Source organism: Chelonoidis abingdonii, chromosome 6 (assembly GCF_003597395.2).
Source record: "Chelonoidis abingdonii isolate Lonesome George chromosome 6, CheloAbing_2.0, whole genome shotgun sequence".
In the NCBI taxonomy this organism is placed as follows: domain Eukaryota; kingdom Metazoa; phylum Chordata; order Testudines; family Testudinidae; genus Chelonoidis; species Chelonoidis abingdonii.
In genome coordinates, this window is record NC_133774.1 from 102407478 (window position 1) to 102420818 (window position 13341).

The window sequence follows — 13341 nt, forward strand, 5'->3', positions numbered from 1 at the left end:
CGTATGGTCCATGCTGGAGCTCTTTTTGGATTTGGGACTGCATGGCCACCCGTGCTGATCAGAGCTCCATGCTGGGCAAACAGGAAATGAAATTCAAAAGTTCGTGGGGCTTTTCCTGTCTGCCTGGCCAGTGCATCCGAGTTCAGATTGTTTTCCAGAACGGTCACAATGGTGCACTGTGGGATACCGCCCGGAGGCCAATACCGTCAATTTGCGGCCACACTAAACCTAATCCGACATGGCAATACTGATTTCAGCGCTACTCCTCTCGTCGGGGAGGAGTACAGAAATTGGTTTAAAGAGCCCTTTATATTGATATAAAGGGCCTCATTGTGTGGACAGTGCAGGGTTAAATCGGTTTGATGCTGCTAAATTTGGTTTAAACGCGTAGTGTAGACCAGGCCCTGGTCTATGGAGAGCTTGCTTCTGATGATGAGCTTGAAGAGGTTTGGGGATTGTTTGAAGGCCAGAAGAGGTGGTTCAAGAAATATTTCTTTCATGATTGTGTCCCCATTGAGTATGGGTTGTAGTTGTTTGATGCCCTATGTGGGTTCCAGTGTGAGGTGGTAAGTGACAATTTAGGGGTGTGCGGTTGGAGGGCGTTTTATATCTGTATTGAAGCAGGTTCTCTTGAGGTATTTGTGTTTCCCATTCCATGATGTGAGCTACTTCTCTGGTGAAGTGTCCTTGTTTGGTGAAAGCAGTGCTGAGTGTATTAAGATGTATATCCTGGACTTTCTCCTCGGAGAATATTATGTAGTATCTGAGGACCTGATTGTAAATAACAAATTCCTTCGTGTGTTTCGGGTGTTTACTGGAAATCTACAGGATTGATTATAAAGAATGTCTCATTCTGCACTTTACCATAATTGAAATATTTTAGATCTTTAAGGCTTCTATTCATGTAATTTATACAGACTTTTATTTTTCTCAGATAAGGAATCATTTTTCAATTCCACTGAGTCTTTTTGAAGATGGAATATGTCTAGGAACTGCTTCACCAATAAATGAATTTAACATACCACTGACCTCTTACAGGTGATTATTTACATTCTTCTTCTAATACAGAATATATTGTATAAGTAATGATGACTAATCTAGTAAATACAAAGATAAGTTATACATAATTTTTTTGATTGAAAATTAAGCAAGTTTTCCAGAATTGTTCTTTTCATTACTGAAAGTTTAGAACTGTTGATGATATAGAAACAGCCATATCATGTCATGCTAAGATTTTCTCAGTGTCTCAAAGTTAAAGGAGATAAATATTTGGCAGGGAGACTTTAAGATGCTCCAAGTCTGGGATTTTTAAAGGAGTTTAGGGTACTGGGCATCTGATTCCCATTGACTCCTTTGAAAATTCCAGCCCAAGAGCTGCAGGAAATGATTATGGTCATCCAATAAAGAGCAGTCTCTACACTTGATTGAAATTCCTTTTCCCCCTCCCATTGTCCTTTGGAACACATTTTTTGCTACATTTTATTGTAAATACTGTAGTTAAATTATATTTTTGGTTATATTTTTTCAAAATTATTTAGCGGTGAGTTAGTAACATCCGATTCATTGCACAGGTAGTTCCGTCAGTCTGATGATAGGAGCATCCTACTAATAGATTTAATCAGCTGGGCACATGTTTACTCTAATACAGTGGCTGAATCTAGGAAGCAAAGTAGATGAAATTGGTGCCGTACTTAAAAAAGCAAAATATCTGTTGTTATCCCTCATATTTTATGCTTTATGTGCCTCAGAGAAGGGTAGTATCTGAGATTTGTATTAGCTTGACACCAGGGCCGGCTTTAGGCCTATTCCACCAATACCCTCAAATCGGGCCCCGCGCCTAAGAGGACCTCGCACCCAGTGAGAATCCCTTCCCTGGGTAGAGGCGCCTTTTTAATTTTTACTCACCTGGCGGCGCTCCGGGTCTTCAGCGGCACTTCGGCGGTGGGTCCTTCGCTTGCTCCGGGTTTTCGGCAGACCTGGAGTGAGTGAAGGACCCGGTGCCAAAGTGCCGCCGAAGACTCCGAGCACCACCTGATGAGTACAAGCCCCACGTGTTCGTTTACATGTGGTTTTTGGTTTTTTTTTCGTCATCCCTGCTGGGACCCTGTCGAAACTGTTCGAATTGGGCCCCACACTTCCTAAAGCCAGCCCTGCTTGACACCCCACAACAGAAAAAAGCAGGAATCTTGGCTCCTACTCTTCTTAATACACAGATAGGTTTCAAGGCCCCTTATGTGTCTCCAGTAGTCACTGCTTTCCAGTGAGTTCTGTAATGGGGTGCACCCCATTACCACTCAAAGAACTGTTGGTTAGAAGCATTTTTTTGCTTCCTCTTTTAATAGCTTTGTTTTGTTTTAATTTTATATTGAGAAACAGTTGTTTAAAACCAACAAATTTGGTAGATATATAATATTTGAATTTTGTTATTAAAATTTCTATTTTAAAAAGTTTGTTACTGAGGGGTTAGAAAGCTATCAGAAGCATTTAAAAAATGTTTTCATCTGCAGATCACTACTTTGTTTGCAACCAGTAACTGATGCAAATGGAATTGGTGGAGAATATGAAATGTGTGAAGGAATTAGCTTTGATGAAATTATGAAAAATTTCGGCAACTTAATACAGAGGAAATGCCAGTCTGTGAAATCGACTAATCATTCACTTATCATTAATGTTGTGCCAGTAAAAGATACCTTGACATCTTCAGTATGTGCAGATGATCGATGGGATTTACCATATGTTATTCATTTATGGCCCTCTGTCCTTCTCCGCAATCTTCTTCCTTATCCAATTACTTATTCTCTAGAGGTAATCTTTACAATTATTATTTTTGTATTTTTCCAGTATATACTGTGTAATTTGGTTGAAAGTAAACATTCTTTTACGGGCAGGCCTAAATAAGCACAGAAATGATGTTTGGTCTATTGGAGGAGAAACAGATACCATAGTATGAAAGATGCTATCATGAATTATAAATGCATCAAATATATGAAATGCAGGCAAAAAGAAACTTCAACACTTCCACTATAGGAAAGTTTAGTACAGTACATATTAACTTTGCCATATGAGACTCCATTTTTGTCAAGTAGAGCTGGATCCTAGTAACTCTGCAGCGCAAATATGCAAGATCCTTTTTCAGGTGGACTGTGACTGCCTCAAGAAACAGTGGCATCAATAGGAGTATGTCCTAGTATATTACCAAGGGAAGGGCAATGGAAATTTAGAAGGGAGACGCCAAAAATAAACATACATTTTGATGTAAGCGCTCTTTATATTCAGCAAACAGACAAACAAACAATAAGTCCTGTTCTGAGCTGTGTTGTCAAAACTCACCCAAGTGACTCTCTCAAGTAGAGACTATTACTTGTAATACAAATAAGAACAACAGATAGACTGTTTTCCACATTTGTCATTAAATAAAACAAATTCCAGAAACAGATGCAGTTAAAAAAATTAACTATCACCTACCTCAGGCTGATAATAGGTCCTTCAGTTGAACTCTGCAATGATTTTAGATTTCCTGTAAATAATGGGTAAAATATTTTAACACTGATTTAGGAGCCTAAATCCCATTGAAAATCATTGTATCCATGGATACTTAATTCACCTTTTTTCATCTTTGTTTAAAAAAAAGTGGGGTGGTTACAGATTGGTTATTGACAGGCATTGTTTACATACTGAAGACTTTAAAAATGAAGAGATTTGTCCCCTCCCCAAGAGAAACAATCTGTTCACTCAGAAATGCTTCTTAATTAGACTAATGTGAAATTTTCCTTTTTGGGGGATAGCATGGAATGGACTGTATATGACTTTTCAATACAAGGTGTACTTGGTAATTAAACAGATAAATTATAGCCTCCAGTGTGGTTTCCAGTCTTTTTTCAGATTTGAGATGCATGTCACGGTGGTGAGTGGTGTACTGATGATTTTGACCATACTAGAACCCTTGAAGACAGAAGTTGGTTGGTAGTAAGGGGCAATTTTATGTCATCACCAAAGGATTTTAACAATTGTGTTCAAGTATCTACTGTATTTCTGGAGTTGCTTGATGTATATATGAGATCAATCACTGATGATTATTTTTTAACTTCATATCAAATGTATGGATGGGGTTTTCATATAAATACAAATAAAAGTTAATCCAAAATTGATGGAAATTCACTATAATTAAAAAAATGTATAATTGAGTGATGACTACTCAGTGAATTCAGTAAAAGTTGTTAAATCTCAAAATACTTTTGCATTGTTTTAATAAGTTTTTCATAATGTATTAATTTATCATTTATTACTTTCGAGTGACTAAAAATGTGCTAAGGATTTCATTAACAAATAAGAGAAATTCTCTACCAGAAAAAGCTATACAGTCAAGTCAAAGAAAAATAATATGGAGAGAATTGAGGGAAGAGAGGACAGAGCGGGTACAGCAATAAGATTAAAGGATTGTTTATGGCACAAAACTTCGTAATTAAGTGACGTGCATGATTTTTAAAATTTTGCCTATTCTGCACATCTAAAATTAATTTTTTAAAAGGTGCATAAAAATGGCAGAAATTAAACCAAGATGATGTTACAACTGTGTATCTTGTCCTATGTGAAGTAAAATTTTGTTTTTTAAGGGAAATGATAACAAATGGAACACTCTAGAGGATGGATGTTCAACTCAGATTCATAATGCAGTATTGGATCAAACCAAGCTGGAATTGCAGTTACTTAATTATCTTGATCAAAATTGGAAAAGCGAGTACCGTATAAGAACTAATCAGCAGGAAATTGGCTTCATCACATTCTCTTGTATTACTGAAATGGATAAGACTGAACTAGATATTGCTGTTCATGTGACCTATGCAACTGGACAAATGATCATAGCAATTCACAGTCCATATTGGATGGTAAACAAAACTGGCCGAATGCTGCAATACAAAGCCGATGGCATTCACCGCAAGCATCCTCCTGACTACAAAAAGCCACTTCTTTTTTCCTTCCAGCCTAAAAATTTCTTCCAAAATAACAAGGTACTGTAAGTGAATTTTATTAATAAACTGACAGCTAAGTAAAATTAGTTGTCATCCTTCCTTTACCAACTGAAAGTTTTTCAGAACGTTGAAAACTAATGACAGCTGTAGATGTAGCAATAAAGTTTATTGTATTTACTGGATAGCATGAAATTAGTAAATTTGTGCACCAATACAGCATTTTATGAGATTTCTTAAGGAGATGAGAAATTTACTTATTTTTGGCTTGTAAGTGAAACGGTAAAATAGGAACTAGAAAATCCTTTAAGGCGTGATGTGTTACAATGGCCACCATTTAAAAAAAAAAAAAAAAAAGGCATGTTCACCAACAATTGCCATCATGATACAGGAGATACTGCAGGTATTTCTGTATTCTTGGAATAGGACATAGGAGCCAGATCCCACTTTGAGCACTTGCAGTTGCCTCTGACAAGGAAAAATGAAGAGATCAGTACTTCATATGATTTGTCCCTAACTGTGTCTCTTTGATATTAAATTAAGATAGCTACCATTGGTAAACAGTGTTTATTACTTTGATAATGGGAGTGCCCAGATGCCCAAATCAGAAATAAGGAGTTCCATTGTACGAGCTGCTATAAAAACATATAGAAAGACATGTTCTCTGCCCTAAACGACTTTGTCTTAAGGCCCTCATCCTACAAGCTGATTTCTATGAGCGCAATAATTTGCCCATGCAGATCTCCTTTGGGATCCAGGTCTAACTGAAGATAAAACATGCTGTGCAAAGGTCTAGATTCTAAATGGTCCAGAGTGGATGAAAGATAACAAAAAAACAGCTCAGCCTGTATCAACTTGGTTGAAAAATAAGCAAAAGTTGTAGAGCAAGAGACTGGTACAAACTAAATACACCTCTACCCCAATATAACACGACCCTACATAACCGTAATTTGGATATAACGCGGTAAAGCAGTGGTCTGGTGGGATGGGGCTGTGCACTCTGGCAGATCAAAGCAAGTTCGATATAACACAGTTTCACGTATAATGCGGTAAGGGAAGGAAATGTGGGTTTTTTGAGTGGTGATAACAGGATGAGATTGACCCAGTTTTTTTGAATTTTGGTTTTTTGGAGGGATTACTTGGCAACTTGCTTAAGCATGGAACTCACCATTAAAATGATTAGGCCTTTGTTATCTTGATCCTAAAATATGTCATGATTAGAACAGGCGAGAAGGAAAGAGAGAACCACTTCCATTTGCCTCAACTAAATGCTCAGCAAAACCTTTGATGTTAATCTGTAGTTTTTGCCTTTGCCTCTCCTTATTTCTCCTTTTTTGTCTTCCTTTTTTTTTCTTCTGTCTGACTTAGCCAAGACTAATCTGTCTTTTTACAACACTGCTGAGCCTGTGACCAAAAAGCAAGCTAAAAGTAACACTTTATACAGTCTGATTCTAGTGAAAGTTTACTGTGTCTTGGAGTGGCTATTAAGATAATGCTGTATGAATATAATTTCCCAGGAACTGGGTTGAAAATGAGGGAATATGAGAGAGAGAAGACGCATTGTCTGTTTTTACTATTTTTTTTTCTTTCTCCCTTTGTGCTTTTAGAGTTTTTTTAAAGAAATAAGATAAGTCTAAACTACTACTCAAGACCATTTAAACTGACTTTCTTTTTCGCCAAAATAAAAGGACAGTTAACATCACGTTTAATACTAAGAACTATTAAAAGTATATAGTCAGAGGAAAGGAGAATATGGGAAATTGTTAAAATGAGTTTTACTTAACCTTTCAGACCCCAAATTAAGACATACTTCTACTCAGGGCAAAGCTAAGCAAGTGCTTAAAGTAAAGCTGCATAATGATGTTGCTTAAAATGTTAATATATTTTTAGTAGTGGTTATTACAATGGAAGTAAGCTGGTGATAAGTTCACATAAAACTGCACTTTATTGTTTAACGTTGTAATAGTTAAATACGAATGTTAAATCACCTTTAAATCACCTTGTTGATATAATAGATATTACAAGACTGTGTGTGTGTATGTATGTATGTATTTAAAAGAAATGATGGTAGAAAGAAGATGAGGATAACAGAGAGAGGATCAGAAGACATGTTTTTTTGTTGATTTGGCTATTTTAAATGTTTTCCATTAGTTTTCATACTCGAACAAAAATGAATTTTCTTTTTACAGGTGCAGCTTATGGTGACTGACAGTGACCTGTCTGATCAGTTTTCTCTTGATACTGTTGGTAGTCATGGTTTTGTTAAATGTAAGAGTCACGAAAAAGAGTACCATGTGAGTATAACGTGTCTATCAAACTTTTATATGTTAAGAAATATAAAAAATTAAGTGACACTAACAAATTTTAAACAATTTCCTTCATTCACAGGTTGGTGTCACCATAGATAACAGCAGTTTTAACATTACAAGAATTGTAACTTTCACCCCCTTTTTTATGGTCGCAAACAGAAGCAAATATACTTTAGAAGTAGCTGAAGAAGGCAAGGAAAAATGGATTCCTATCACTTTTCAGCAGGTAGATTTTTAAAATCAAACCCTAAATATTTCAATTGTACACAGTTTCTTGAGTTTCTCAGGAAATTTTCAGTTTTCATTTCTCACACAAAGATTGTCTTAATAGTTTATATGTGATACTGTTTGGTTATCCAGAAATCTGAGGGACTGATTCTGTTACCCTTACTTCCAGTGAATAGTACCTTACTCTAAACTAAATTGTAGCCTACCTTGCATAGCAGTGCAAGATTGGTAGGAGGCTTAAGGCACTTCCTACTCACATCACAGGTAACAGCACTTAAGGAGAAACAGGCTCCACAGAATTGCTACATTTTTCTCCTGTCCCTCACAGAGGTGGGTGGGGAGTAGGTGCAGCTTTTCTTCTGTTCCTCCCATAGTATGTGGTAGTATAGTTGTGCTGACATGTTGGGCAGTGTGCAGTTTATTCCCTTTGCAAAGCAGCAGAAGAACTGGGGTCACATTTTCTTATGGATTGCTCTAGGACCAACCTAACAATGTATTGCCCTTAGCACATAGCAGATCAGATAGTGATAATGTAACCTCTGTGAGTAGTCCTACTAATTTCAACAGATTGCTTGCAGAGTAAGGATTTACTTAAATAAGAGTATCAGAATCTGGCTATAAATAAATTGAAACCATATCTTACTGTTCTACTTTTAATAGTCACTATTGTTAAATATAGAGTTTATACTTAATGATTATGGAAGAAAAAATACAATTGAGTATAAAATTGTTAAATCATCATTCCTCATAAACAACATAGGAAATGCCACACTGCATCAAGCTGGAGGTCCATCTTTTTAAGTAACCTTTCCCTGGCAGTGGCCAGAACCAGATGCCTCAAAGGAAGTTGCTCAAAAGGAAAAAATTTTCCTGACTTCCATCAATTAAAGATTGGCTTTTGCCTTGACGTATGAGGGTGTATTTCCATTCTAAGTTTTTTAAAAACCCTGTCTAATGTAACAGTTCTCATCTGTACAAATGTCCTTTTATAAATACTAAGCTCTTCCATTAGTGACATCTGGTGACAATAAGTTATATGGGGTAATTATACATGGAAAAAATTGGGTTTGTTTAGTCTGGAAAAGAGAGGACTGAGAGGGGACATAACAGTTTCCAAGTATGTAAAAGGTTGTTACAAGGAGGAGAAAGAAAAATTGTTTTTCTTAACCTCCGAGGATAGGACAAGAAGTAATGGGCTTAAATTGCAGCAAGGGAGGTTTAGGTTGGACATTAGGAAAAACTTCGTAACTGTCGGGGTGGTTAAGCACTGGAATAAATTGCTTAGGGAGGTTGTGGAATCGCCATTATTGGAGATTTTTAACAGCCAGTTAGACAAACACTTGTGAGGGATGGTCTAGGTAATACTTAGTCCTGCCATAAGTGCAGGGGACTGGACTAGATGACCTCTCGAGGTCCCTTCCAGTTCTGTGATTCTGTAAAAGAGATTTTCTGTTAGTTTTAAATTTGCTGCCTTTCATTTCATTGAATATCCCTTTGTTGTCATGAGAGAATAAATAGGTTTATTTACCTTTTTGTGTTTCTTCATAATTCATTATTCTGTATATTATTATTTTGTACACATGTGTAACATATCCCCTCTTATTCACATCTCCCTAAACTCAACAGTCCGTCTTTTCAAATCAAGGGTTCTCAAACTGGGGTTATGACGGGGAGGGGGGAGTAGAAGGGGGGTTACGAGCTGTCAGCCTCCACTCCCAAACCTGACTTCACCTCCAGCACTTATCAATTAAAAACACTTTTTTAAATATTTAACGCTATTATAAGGGAGGTCGCATTCAGAGGCTAGCTCTGTTAAAAACAGTCACCAATACAAAAGTTTCAAGGCTTTTATCATTTTCACCATATTTGTTTCTTTTTGAGAAAAAGAAACTAGAACTGAACACAGTGTGCCAAGTGTAAAGGCATACCATTGATTTATTTCAATTATATGAATGATCAAACAGTGAGGTGGCAAAGTTTGCAGATGATACGAAACTACTCAAGATAGTTAAGACCAAAGCAGACTGTGAAGAACTTCAAAAAGATCTCACAAAACTAAGTGATTGGGTAACAAAATGGCAAATGAAATTTAATGTCAGCTCCATAAGATAGCCCCCACGGAGGCTAAGCTTGTTGCTTCCAACCAAAAAAAAGCCGGAAAAAATTTTTCCACTTGACTTCCATTTCAATTTTTTAAAGATTGGCTTTTTGCGGCGCTCTTGACCGTATCGAGATAGTTAATGTATTCCATTCTTATTTTTTTAAAAAACCATCCTGTCTTATAAAACTAACAGTTCTCATCTGTAACAAATGTTTCCTTTATAAATATAAGCATCTTCCATTAAGTGACATCTGGTGGACAATAAGTTATATGGTTGGGTAATTTTACACTCGGAAAAAAAATTGGTTTTGTTAGTCTAGGAAAGAGAACTGGAGGAGGGGACATAACAGTTTCAAGTATGGTAAAGGTTGTTCCATGGAGGCGAAAGAAAATTGTTTTTCTAACTCGAGGAATGACAAGAAAGTAAATGGAGCTAATTGCAGCAATGGGAGGTTTAGGTTGGACTTTAGGAAACAATTTCGTCAACTGTCCGGGTGGAGATGGAAAATGGAAATAAATTGCTTGGGAGTGTGTGAATCGCCATTATTGGAGATTTTAACAGCCAGTTAGACAACCTTGTGACGGGAATGGCTCTAGCGGTCAATACCTTAGTTCCTGCCATAAGTGCAGGGGACTGGACTATGATGCCTCCTCGAGAGGTCCCCTTTCCAGTTCTGTGATTTGTTAAGAGAATTTATCTGTTAGTTTTAAAATTTGTGCCTTCATTTCAGTGCATTATCCCTTGTTGTTCATGAGGAAATAATAGGATGTTATTTACCTTTGTGTTATTTCTTCTACATTTAATTTCTTATTTTGGTATAATTATTTGTACACGTATTGTCACCATTCCTCTTTCAATCCCCTACACTCACCAGTCCGTTCTTCTTCAAAATCAAGGGTTCTCAAACTGGGTTATGACGGAGAGGGGGAAGATAGCAAGGGGAGTTACCAAACGTCTGTCAGCCTCACTCCAAAACCTGACTTCTCACCCTACTCCATGCCACTACAATTAAAAACACTTTTAATATAGCTTTATAAAGGCAGAGGTGCATTCCGAGGCCTAGCTCTGTAACAAACAGTTCGACCATACAAATTCTTCAAGGCTTCTTATCATTTCAAACCATATTTGTTTCTTTTTAGAGAAAAGAGAAAATAAGACACTAGAACGAACACAGTGTGCCAAAGTATTGTAACAGGCCCCAAGCTTGATTATTTCTATTATATGAATGGATCAACAGTGTAGGTGGCAAGTTTGCAGATGAATATACGAAACTACTCAAGATAGTGTAGACCAAAAGCCGACCTGTTGAAGAAACTATCACAAAAAAAAAGATCCTCAAAAACTAAGTGATAGGGTGTAACCCAAAAATGGCCAAATGAATATTTTTACTGTGTGAGCAACATAAATGTAAAGGTAATGCACACTGGAAGAACTAAACCGCATTATACATTTACTAATGATGATGGGGGGTACATATTAAAGAACAAACACAGAAAGCTACAACAAATCAAGAAGAGATCTGGAGTCATCTGAGAATATTCTGGAAAAAATCCATTGCAGTGCTTGCCCAGCTTCCTATCCAAAAATAGGCCAAACGGATGCTTTATCATTGTGCAGCGCGGGGGATCAACCACATAATTAACAACACAAAACAGGGGATTAGAAAGACGGAAATATTACTATTGGCCCTATATGACAAATCCATAGGTACGCCCATCTTGATACTGACATATATGTGGTCTCCTCCTCTCAAAAAGATGATACTGTGTATTAGAAAAGGATTAGGAGAAGAAGAGCCTAAATGATTAGGGGGTTGTTTAAAATGGCAGCTCCATAATTGAGGAGAAATTAAAGAGCTAGGCTTCTGTTCCGCTTGGAAAAGCAGGAGGACTAAGGGGGAGGATAATTGATAGGGGTATATAAATCATGAGTTGTGGAGACATGCAATAAGGAGTTTCTACTTGTTTCCCATAAGATAAGAACTAGGGCCACCACAAATGAATTATGCGGCAGCAGGTTTTAAAGCAACAATTAAACTAAACAGGAAGTCTTCTTTCTTCAACACCTGATGCGCACAGTCAACAGAGCCGTTTGGAACCCCGCCGACCAAAAACCACTTGCCTAAGGAAGTTATGGGGCCGGATTTGGTCCATGGGTTTTTCAAAGAGAAACAGAATCATTATGGAGGTAAGTCCATTTAATGGCTGTTAGGCCCAGGAAAAAAAAAATCGCAGTGCAAAAAAGCGAAGGATATGGGCAGGTAGGAAATGATGTCTTGCCTCGTTTTGTTTCGAGGGATTCTGAAGAGCTGCGGGGGATGGCAGAAGGAGGAGAGATCACTTGATCATTTCCTGTAGGTTTTCAGCTCCCATAGGAACTGATTATTGCTACTGTCAGTAGAGGGGGGTACTGGTGTATGGACTTTGGGTTCACCAGTGTGGCCATTCTTATGTTATCGTTTAATGCACTGTAATATTGTGTTTTTTATCCTTCTTGTGAACAGAGGTGTTTTTTGTTTGGTTTTTACTGCTACTGTCTGAACATTTTCTCTCCTTTTCTCCTCCTCCGTTGTTCTGTGTTATTTTTGTTATACTTTTTTCGGATTCTTTTGTTGTTGTTGAGAGAGATGATAAATGTTCACGCCGATGCGTATAAAAACCCAAACAAACAAAAAACACCATCGTCACAAGAATGGGATTTAAAGAAGTATTACGTGCCATAGCTAACATAAGCCTGGCCCCATTGAGTTCTAGACAAGGGTTCCATCCGGCCCCAGGCAGCTTTTAATGAAGCCCTTCCATGGGATTTTCTTTACTGATCTTTTCATGAGTTACGCGCCTCGGAATACTCAGGCTGTCTCCCTAAATTGGGACTAACGCTACAGGATAGCAGTTCAATGGTGAATTCTCTTTGCTTTCCAGCTCCACCCGATTTTGCACGAAGAGATGTAAGGGTCTAGGGGACCCCTCATTTCTGTTACGCGCCTTCCGTCTCTACCCTTGCTTAACAGTATTATATGGATTTACCTCCATGTATCTTATCTAGTTTTCTCTATTTTATAACCATGGTCCTCTGTTAACCCAGTCCGAGCCTTTTTTCCGTCTGTGAACGTTATAGGGAGGAGTTCCACAGGACTTTAGTGACTGTTTTGGCGCGGTGGTGGAGGTAAAAGAATTCTTATTGCTTTAAACCTGTTTCGCCCCCATTTTCATGTGGTGGCCCATAGTTCTTTCTATGGGGACAGTAATAATTCCTTGATTCATGTTTCTCACACCACTCATGTTTATATACCTCTATCATATCCTTCCTTCCTTATTTCTCTTTCCAAGGGCTGAAAAAGTCTGTTTCTCTTAATCTTCTCATATGGGACCCATTTTAAACCCCTTATCATTTTAGCTCTGCTCTTCTCTAAACCTTTTACTGCATCAGTAATCATTTTATTGAGGATGAGAGGGGCCCACATCGTAGTGCAGTATTCAAGATGTGGGCGTACCATGGTTTGTATAAGCGGCATATTATTTTCTCCGTCTTTTCTCTATCCCGGTTTTGATTTCCTACATCTGTTTGTTTTTTGACTGGAGTGCCACACTGCTGGATGTTTTTCAGAGCAGAGAACTTCCCGATGACTCCAAGCTCTCTTTTACGTGATTTGTTTGTTGTAGCTATTGCCCCTCTATTGTCTGTATTAATTGCGGTATATTTTTCCAGCTTTGTGCTTACTTTACATTATTATCC

General features: G+C 37.6%; 1 protein-coding gene across 4 annotated transcripts in view; it reads left to right on the plus strand.

Annotated features, from left to right (window-relative positions):
• VPS13A (vacuolar protein sorting 13 homolog A) overlaps nucleotides 1–13341 on the plus strand; it is a 339425-nt gene that overhangs the window by 244261 nt on the left and 81823 nt on the right. For all 4 annotated transcript variants that reach the window (XM_032790455.2, XM_032790457.2, XM_075067294.1 and 1 more), the window contains 5 exons: nucleotides 935–1038; nucleotides 2508–2805; nucleotides 4614–5009; nucleotides 7157–7261; nucleotides 7356–7502. In XM_032790455.2, the coding sequence (XP_032646346.1) occupies nucleotides 935–1038; nucleotides 2508–2805; nucleotides 4614–5009; nucleotides 7157–7261; nucleotides 7356–7502 (1050 nt within the window). The remainder of the gene's footprint in view (nucleotides 1–934; nucleotides 1039–2507; nucleotides 2806–4613; nucleotides 5010–7156; nucleotides 7262–7355; nucleotides 7503–13341) is intronic.